Source organism: Otolemur garnettii, unplaced genomic scaffold (genome assembly GCF_000181295.1).
Source record: "Otolemur garnettii isolate 467f Iridium unplaced genomic scaffold, OtoGar3 scaffold00003, whole genome shotgun sequence".
Classification (NCBI taxonomy): Eukaryota; Metazoa; Chordata; class Mammalia; order Primates; family Galagidae; genus Otolemur; species Otolemur garnettii.
Window position 1 is genome coordinate 34,651,245 of NW_003852398.1, and position 10,249 is coordinate 34,661,493.

Sequence of the window (10,249 nt, forward strand, 5' to 3'; positions counted from 1 at the left end):
CCTGTAGTCCCAGCTACTCAGGAGGCTCAGGCTAGAGAATAACCTAAGCCCAGGAGTTGGAGGTTGCTGTGAGCTGTGACACCATAGCACTCTACTGAGGGCGATAAAGTAAGACTCCTGTCTCTTTAAAAAAAAGAAAAAACATATATATATAGAGAGAGAGAGACAGGGCTTTTCTAGTGAAACACTATTCCTTCTAGAAAAGATGGCGGTAAACTCAGAACAATGAAAGGATTTGGCCAGAGACTAGCAAGAAAATGTTAGATGTGTTTTAAAATTTTGGTTGGGGGGCAGTGCCTGTGGCTCAAAGGAGTAGGGCGCTGGCCCCATATGCAGAAGGTGGTGGGTTCAAACCCAACCCTGGGCAAAAACTGCAAAAAAAAAATATTTTTTTTTGGTTTGTAGATTAATTTCAAGTGGAAGAGCTTTTTTGTTTTTTTATAAATTTGTTTTTTCTCTTCCACTATTTCCCTCTCTCCTTAGTTCAAGTGTAATAAATTACCCATGTTTCTAATGCAGTGCTCTTTCCAAAAGAGGGAGCGCACCTCACATATACTCCTCAACCCAACCCCTTACATTAAGATCACAGTCTCCTTTTCAGTGTAAGAACAATTAGAAATATACCTTTATACAAACGTGGAGACCCACTTAACCTTGATTTTCCAGCACTTGCATTAGAAATCTACAAAGATATATGGGTTAGAAGAACACGTTTATAGTAAAAAGTGATCTCGAGTAAGTAAGACCACAAATTATTATTATTATTACAGCTTTGGGTTTATTTTGGCCGGGGCTGACCTGCCACCTCCCGTATATGGGACCAGTGCCCTACTCACTGAACTGTAGGCGGCACCCTACTCAATGAGCCACAGGCGCCGCCCCATAAGTTATTTTTATCTAGAGAGCTTATAAATTCACTACGAAAGATTACCTGAGAAAATGTTTCCGGTTTGTCTTCAAGTAAAGACTGGGGTGCGGATAGAAAATCCTTTTTCTCACAGCTTTCCTGGCTGATGAGCGTATCCGCATAGTTGGGCTGGGGGAAGATTAGATGACTCTTCCTCGAGTCCGCAGTGAGGGAGACCTCATGGGAATAGGTCTGCAGGAAAGCCCGCACCCCATCCACGCCCACGAAGTGTGAGGCGGGCACACACGCCAATCCAGCTTCAGCAGGCTGAAACAGGCGTGACTTGTGCCACCGTCGAAGCCTGACCCCCAACAGCAATATGATAAAGGCAAGAAAGACACAGGATACGGCAGCCACTGCCACGACCAGGTACAGTGTGAGGCCTGAATCATCGGGATCCGCTCCAGTCTTGATATTGCCCAGATCAGCCAGGACATCAGGGATGCTGTCAGCCACTATCACTGTGAGCGTGACGGTGGCTGAGAGAGGTGGCTGGCCGTGGTCCTGGACGGCCACCACAAGGCTCTGCTTCAGCGCGTCTCTGTCCAGCAGGGCCCGCGCAGTGCGCACCTCGCCAGTGTGCAGCCCCACGGAGAAGAGCCCTGGCTCGCTGGCCTTGAGCAGGCGGTAAGACAGCCAGGCGTTCTGGCCCGAATCTCTGTCCACTGCCACCACCTTGGTCACCAGGTAGCCAGGCTCTGCAGAGCGGGGTGCCAGCTCCACGCCAGTGGAACCATCTGTGGGGAGGGCAGGGTATAGGATCTCGGGAACATTATCGTTTTGGTCCAGCACGAACAGGCTTAGCGACACGTTGCTGCTGAGAGGAGGATTCCCATTGTCACGGGCCGTGACTCTAAATTGCAAGTCCCGGAACTGCTCATAGTCAAAGGATCGCAGCGCGTACAGAACCCCAGTGTCAGAGTTGATAGAGAGGTAGGAGGACAAGAGCGCCCCCTGGATGGTGTCTTCTGTAAGGGAGTAAGTGACTTGTGCGTTCTCATTGCTGTCTGAGTCGTGGGCTCTCACCGAGAAGATGGAGGCGCCTCTGGGGTTGTTTTCAGGAATGTAGGCAGAGTAGGAGTCCTCGTGGAAGATTGGGGGGTTGTCATTGATATCTGTCACTAGCAGGGAAATGTGGGTTTCAGAAGAGAGGGTTGGAGTTCCCCGATCTGTTGCTGTCACAGTGATGTTGTACACAGAGGTAAGTTCTCTGTCCAGTGTTCTTTCAGTCACTAAACGGTAGTAATTATCAACCAACTTTTCCAATTTAAAGGGTAGATTTCTAGGAATGAAACATGTGGTGTGGCCATTGTCTCCAGAATCTTCATCCTGCACACTGATGACAGCAATTATGGACCCGGGAGGAAAGTTTTCTGGAACTGCAGTGGTGACAGAGGTGATGGTCACTTCTGGGGCATTATCATTTATGTCCAAAACATTAACCAATACCTTAGCTCTGGCCATGAGCCCTGCACCATCCTGAGCTTGAACTTCCATCGAATAAAATTTGTATTCTTCAAAATCCAGTGGTTCTTTATTTGATATTTCTCCTGTATAAGAATCTAAATGAAATATTTGGGCCATTCTCTGGTCTATATTGTGAAAGGAGTATGTTACTTCCCCATTGGCTCCTTCATCTGGGTCGGTGGCATTTACCATGACTAGATGAGTGCCCAGTGGCACATTTTCTAGGACACTTATGTGGTATTGTGCCTGAGTAAACGCTGGAGGGTTGTCATTTGCATCCACCACCTGGACACAAATTCGGAGGGTCCCTGAACGGACGGGGTCACCTCCATCAGAGGCTGTGAGGGTGAGGTGGTGGACAGCTTCTTCTTCTCTGTCTAGGGGATTCTGCAGCACCATCTCTGGGTGCTGGGACCCATCAGGTCCCTGTGGCACATCTAGGGAGAAATGGGGGTTGGAACTGAGTTGATAGCTCTGGAGTGAGTTCATACCCACATCAAGGTCTCGCCCAAAAGGCAGAGGGATCCTGGTTCCTGGAGTGGTTATTTCATTCATTTTAAATTCCAGTTCCTCTAACTGAAATTGGGGAGTGTTGTCATTAATATCAATTATTTCCACTTCAACAGGGAAAAGCTTCATTTTATCCTCAACAAGGATGTTAAAACTCACAAGACATGGAGTGCTCTGAGCGCAGAGTTCCTCCCGGTCTATCCTGCCCGCAGAGACCAAGCTACCACTTCTCGGGTTCAAAGCGAAAAGCTGCAGCCTACCTTTGGAGACAATGCGGACTCGGCGGTCTGCCAGCTCCTGGGGTTTTAACCCTAGGTCCTTGGCGATGTTGCCCACGAAGGAACCTTTGTCTATTTCTTCTGGCACTGAGTAGCGGATGTTCTCAGCCTCAGTTTCCAATAGCAGCTCCAGAAAAAGGCACAGTAACATTAGCCTGCTGCAGCAGGTCAGATTCGCCGGAATCTTCATTTCTTTCTCCCTTCGTGGTTTTCTCCTAGTCCAGTACCAAAGGTATAGTTTCTCTGCTTTTCAGAGCCTAAATTTTCAGGAGAATTCTCAGCGAAGAGTCCTCCAGAAGCCGGATTTGGGCAGCCTCAGGGAGGCAGTTTTCAATCTGGTAGTGACCGAGGTTCTAAGAAACACAAGGTGTTGTTTTTTTTTTTTCCCGCTCCCCCCCCCCTCCGTGTGAGGTCTGCTGGTATCGCCCAGATTGTTGAACAGCGACGCCCAGAGTCCTAACTAGTTACTGCACTCCTAGAAAATATTTAAATTTTCTCTTCTCATTAACCTGATAATTTTTAAGACTTAGTTTATTGTTAAGAAACAATATTGAAAAAAATTCCATAATACATGTATAAAATGGATACTGCTCTTTTTAATGTACTTAAAACTTGTCTAAACGTTGCTAAATTGCAATATGTAGAATACCAGAACCCTCAAACTATCTGCTTTCCCTGTTTGCTCTTTAACATCACAAAGAGGAAAAAAATCATCCCTATACGTTTTCTGTAGTATATCTCAATCACTTGATCATTTCCCAGGCACACAGCTTTCCTTTGACTGGAGAATAAAAAATTGAGGGGAAAAAATAAACTTTCAGATATAAGCTAGACTTTAAAAAAAAATTGGACCATCACATTTTTTCCACTGTGTCTTGAATATTTGTCAGGAACCTTTGGATCCTGAAGGACGTGGTTTAACGCTGTCTTTGTTTTCCCAATCATCCCAATCAACCCAATTATGTGGGTTTTAAAAAATTTACCCCAAAATAATAAGGACATAATTTAGCTTTGTCTTTATTTTCCCAAGCATCTATGAACTGTGTGAGTTTTTGAAAATTTGCCTAAAGGTAATAAATATAGTTTGAATGAAAATAACATTGGGCTTTTAAGAATTTCCTTGGAAAAAGACACACAATTAAATACTTTAGACTTCAAGTTCAAAAAGAAAAAAGGCTATGATATTCTTCATAACTGAAAAGAAAAACTGCCAGATCTTTATTTTTTAGACAACCTATTAGGATAATATATATGTATTCTTCTACAAACACTTAATATTTTCCCCAAGAGAAGTTAGTTTTATTAAGTAGCAGTATTTTTAAACCAGGAAGGATGTTGCCTTTCTTCTTTTACGCACTGTAGTATCAGTGAAAGGTTACTAACTAATCTCAGGCTTAATTTATTTATCTTTACCCAAATTAGAGAAGTATATTACCTGCATTCCAGAGTTTGACATTTTCAGGAGTAAACTAAACCAGATACTAGAAGACAGACCAAGGACACTATGATTGAGAAAAGTTCAGAAAATGAGAAAAGAATCAAAAGTGACAAGAACAGCTCTTGACCCCATGTGTGGTGGCTCATGCCTGTAATCCTAGCACTTTGGGAGGCCAAAGCAGGACTGCCTCAGTCCAGGAGTTTGAGGTTGCAATAAGCTATGATGATGCCACTGCACTTGAGCTCAGGCAACAGAAAGAAATTCTATCTCGAAAGAAAGAAAAGGGCTCAGCGCCTGTAGCTCAGTGGCTAGGGCACCAGCCACATACACCAGAGCTGGCAGGTTTGAACCCAGCCCAGGCCTGCCAAACAACAATGACAACTACAAAAAAAAAAAATAGCTGGGCACTGTGGCAGGCACCTGTAGCTCCAGCTACTTGGGAGACTGAGGCAAGAGAATCACTTAAGCCCAAGAGTTTGAGGTTGCTGTGAGTTGTGATCCCAGGGCACTCTATCAAGGGTGACAAAGTGAGACTCTGTCTCAAAAAAAAAAAAAAAGCAAGAAAGAAAGAAAAGGAAGGGAGGGAGGAAGAGAAAGAGAGGGAGGGGAGGAAGGGAGGAAGGAAGGGTGGAAGGAAGGAATAGTTCTTGAGAAGAGAATTTGTTATTATATAACCAAATCTACAGTTTCTTGGGTTCTCAAAGATAAGTACATAGAGCCCAAGAGTAGAAATTTAAAGATATAATATATTTCTTTCAATATTGCAAGGATGGAACTCTTTCAAGAAAATGTAACTTTTCAGAATATACATTAATAGGCCCCCAACTTTTCCCCAAAGGAATTGTGAGCTAATGAGGCAAATTAATATATGCACACATAGAACTAGTTAGTAAACACCCTCAGCAACAACAAACACACAGGGTGATTAATAAAAGGATAATGTGTATGAAATAAAAATATTCAAACACATATGAATACATTTGAATCCAGTGTAACATTTAAGGCTTCATTGCTGACACTACAGAGAATATCCAGTTGAAAGAAGTTTCTTGAGTTTATTTGAAAAAACTGAGATTTTGTAATATCTGATGCCACATACAGATTGTAGGAACAGGGTAAATCTCCTTTGTTTAAATCAAGGGCAATTCTCAATCCAGGCTTGAAAGAAAGACCAGGCTGAAAGCAAACCCAGGTGACAGGACTAGAGGAGTGTTGCAGGTTCAGGGCAATGGCCATAGTCATTTGGAGGAGAAACAGCATAGAGAACAATACCAAGGCCACCATCAGATAAAACTACAGGTTGTCCTGCTTGGTGGTAGGTGCTTGGTGATCACTGAAGTCCAGAAGCAACACATGCAAACTGTGGGCTGAGACTATGGGTAGTGTGACAACTTGCCATTGCCCCTAGTGGCAGGCAAACCCTGGAAGACTGTATCTCGGCCACCATCTCTGCACTGCATCTAGCACAGTGCACACCCAGATTGTGTACATCCAAGGCTGAAGAGCTAGGTTAGCTGGCCTGAAGTACAACAGGACAGCAGTCCTTGTTTCTCAGGTGATGTCTGCTTTGGTGACCAGGTGGCTGGGTTGCTTTGTGTGTGATGCAGGGTCAAAGTGGAATGTGCCTGGTGGAAGTTCCTGGCATAGTATTCTCTTTGTGTTTTATTAGTGGTTGCCCACTATCCCACACAGGGTCAGAGTGATACTGGGCCAGTTGAACCCTGGTCACCAACCTGCAGAGTCAGCTCAAAGGTAGTCTGCATGAACACCTTTGTACTCTGTACTCACCAACACATAGGATCACAGCACCCATGGTGCCAGGTGAGGAAGAAATAAGAGGCATGCGATACTGGTGCTCTAAGTCTGGGTGGGAAATACTAAAATATGTATTGGAAACACTGGGTAGGTGTTTCCTGTAACAAACAGGAGGCTTGTTGCATAACAGGTGTATCTTTGTTGATATAGATGATATATAGGGTGATGCTTGTACTGGAGGAGAGGGACAGCTTGTCTTTGTTGGTGGCTCTGATGGTGACAGTAGTGTAGGGTCTGCTCCCAGTTTAAGATTCTGTCAGTAGCTGACAAAGAATTATAAATTCTTGGATGTGAACTACTTGCCAGTGTGACCATTCCTATCTATTTTCACCTTCCATTTAAACAGATGTCTCAGTTTTGTTATTTTGATTATTGCAACCACAGTTCTTACCTAGAATAGGATTAGACATTCCTATTGAAAGATACCTGCATTATATTAATACTTCTCAACCTCCATTTCAAGCAGGACCTTCAAACTGCTTTTATTTCCTCTTTTCTTCTACTCCATGTTCTAAGTGTTACTCTTCCAATATTTCTGTCATTGGACAGGATATCTATTCTGTACGCCCTGTGTGTGTGAAAAGTGAACTCTGCCTTAAAGATATTATCTAGGCAGCCTGAAGGATGCAGAGGGGGAGGTGGAGAGTGGATGCTCTGTAAACTAATTCTGCTGTACACAGGGTGACTCGTATCTGAAGACTGGCATTAACATCTATAGCCTGTATTTTGCCTTGAGCTGTTCTGCCCCTTTCCTACCACTAAGTGATAGCAGCTCTGCCCCTCCAGTTCAGGGTTTTTCTTTCTTCCTTTTAATAAAAGACTGTCCCTCAGGCTAGGGATTGCACCCTGGATTCTTGGCCTCAGGCAATCCACCTTTCTTAGCCTTTGACTGGGACTATAGGTGGGTACCACAGTGCCAGGTGCTGGGTTTCTTCAACAGAAACTCAGAGTATTTACTACTTTAGTGCTCTCCTTTACTTCTGGAAGCAGGGAGGGATGATAAATTGGTAGGGTGTCCAAATCTACTATGGATTTAAGAGTTTAAACATTCCTATTAAGACCTTTTCCAGAATTTCCAAAACAAAATGTGTACTAAAAGCCATTATGTTATTTATATCCAGGATGAATATGTTTATGTGAAAAACATTTACGTAATTTTTTATTGCAGTTTTTTGGCCTGGAGCTGGGTTTGAACCCGCCACCTCCGGCATATGGGGCTGGCGCCCTGATCCTTTGAGCCACAGGCACTGCCCCATTTATGTAATTTTTGATGTTTTCAAATTCAAGAAGCCGATCCTTTGGCATTTCTGATAAGTCTATCCTGTCATTTTCAAGTTCATCTCTGCTTTTTTCCCTGGCAGTAAAGGAGGGCTTCTTAGCACTACAGTTTCTGGGTCACTGAAAAATAGTTCTTGAGCAAGATTCCCTACCTTTAAACCTTTGGCCTCTTTTCCAGAATCTTGTAGTACATCTGCTATGTAATTCTCTAGGTGAAACAAAGACACTAGGAAGGGAAATAGCACTTCCTGCACCTTCACTGTGGGGAAATTCTTCCTTCATGTCTTGTTCCTGAGGCTTCTCATCTGAACATCCTTTGCTACAAGTTGCTCCCTGCTTCTAGGTTATAAGTGTACACTGGAAAGAAAAGGCAGAGCCTCATTCAGGGTCATTAAACATTCTGATTTTTTGACCAAGATATCTGGAACAGGCTGTGAAAGGGAGGGCTGCAGAGTTCTCTCGATGTGTTTCTCAAAAGCCTTCAGGGATTGCTTTGCTTCGCTCCACCCACGCATTGGCTAACACCAGTATCTAGAGGCCCAGTATTTATCTATTGCTCACTATTTCTGAAAGTTCTCATGAGACACTAAGACTTATTTTAGAATACTAGCTGTTTTAGTATGAAGGTTGAAAATCATTATTTTTTTGACAAAATATTAATAAAATGGTCTTTCCACAAAATTTACACCCAATGTTTTAATTTATTAAAATTTATTAATAACTTTGATGAAAATATTTGATAATCTGATGAAAATATTTCAAATTTTATATAAAAGCAGCACATTGTACCCCATGACTGCATTAATGTACACAGCTATGATTTAATAAAAAAAGGGCTACTGAAGAAATTACCCATTGTAAAAATTATTATACAGTATAAAAAATTCTCACTGTAAATTTAACTATGTAAGAGAAATTTTCACTATAAAAAGGTAGAAAACACTGATAAAAATTTAAAATCACCAGTAATTGCATTAGATAAGTACTGACAAAAAGAATTTACATTTGATACATATCCATACTTTTATAATTCCAAATAACCAGCCCTTTCACAGGTACTAAACCCTTTCTTCTCCTCTAACACTTCTTTTAAGTATCTACCCTCCATGTGCCTATAAGGAAGCAGAACCTATTCACAGCTGTGGTAGGATCTCATAAATCTAAAACAACAATGGTAATCTCATCCTCTTGAAAATGTCTAGTTAGGAATATAAGCTTAAAACAATAAGCTTAGGGCAAGGAATCTCAATCTTGGCACTGTTTTGAATCAGGTAATTCTTTGAAGTGGGTAACTGTTCTACACCTTGCAGGATGTTTAGTAGTATCCCTGGCCTCTACACGCTAGATGCCAGTAGATCCCTTCCCCGCAGTGGTGATAACCAAAAATGTCCCCAGACATCACCAAATGTCATCTCTCTCCAACAGTTAGTTCCTTGGTGAGTATTACTGAGCCAGAAGAAGTACATGCCTCTCTTGGTCCAGTTAGATGGAAAAACAGACTGTCTAGCAGGGATAGCCACTCTCCTAACTTGCCATGGACAAGAAAGGAAGTTCTTGAGTTACTACTGGTCAGTATCATGTTACCACAGCCTTTGGAAGTTTACAAGGAGAGCAGAGCTGAAAGTATAAATAAGTGTTCATTCCTCAATATTAGGAAGATAAAAACAATTTGTGTTAGGCCATGACTGTATCATGCCTAGAGGCAGTTATATTTCTAGATCTACACTGGTCAATACAGTAACCATTAGCCATGTACTTAACTGTGGCTAGTCCAGATTGTGATGTGCTGTAAATATAGGACACATACCAGAATTTGAAGATTTAGTACAAAATAAGAATGTAAAATGTATTATTAATATTTTTTACATTGATTATATGTTACAATTATATTTTAGGTATATTAAAGTTATTAAAATTTATTTCATTTGGTTTTTTTTTTTTGCCATTTTACTATGGCTACTAGATAATTTAAAATTGCGTCTGTGGTTCAAGTCTGTGGCCTACATTATATTTCTATGGGACAAAGATGTTCTAGGCCCCCTGGTTTTTGAGATAATAGACTTTCTTACTGTTTAAACAACTATACCTTAGGTTTTGATTTTTTCCTACAGAAAGCATCCTACTTGATACAGGAACTGCTACACATCTTTAATTAACTTAATGTTTACCTTTAAAATATGTATTGATAAAGCAGTACATGTGCTTGCTTTTTTTAATGTTTGCTACTTCCTCACTCCTATAATTTTCTAACTCCAAAATATAAACATGACTTCTGCCATCTCTCAAAATTTCTTTTAACCTCCAAAGTATAAGCAACCCTTCAATGAACTTGAAAGTGCATTAAAGGGAATTTTCAAACATACAGGATTAGTAGTAGTCTGATTGCCATACTCCTTAATCATAGATACAAAGCCTTTGGAAAACTTGTTAAATTGTTAACACAGTGGGGAATTTATTGCTATCCCCAAATCTTTGGTTCACAGGTGCCACAGATATTCTATGGAACAACCACAGTAGTAATTCTTTCATAAATTTGGAGTTTATCACCAAAAGCTA

General features: G+C 41.7%; 1 protein-coding gene across 2 annotated transcripts in view; it reads right to left on the bottom strand.

The window, feature by feature from the left end:
- The window catches only part of LOC100943920 (protocadherin gamma-C4), a 187,732-nt gene extending 184,371 nt beyond the window's left edge, over positions 1-3,361 (bottom strand). For both annotated transcript variants that reach the window (XM_012808323.2, XM_023515756.1), the window contains exon 1: positions 932-3,361. In XM_012808323.2, coding sequence (XP_012663777.1) covers positions 932-3,352 — 2,421 coding nt within the window. In that variant the 5' untranslated portion in view covers positions 3,353-3,361. The remainder of the gene's footprint in view (positions 1-931) is intronic.
- Positions 3,362-10,249: the final 6,888 nt, after the last annotated feature.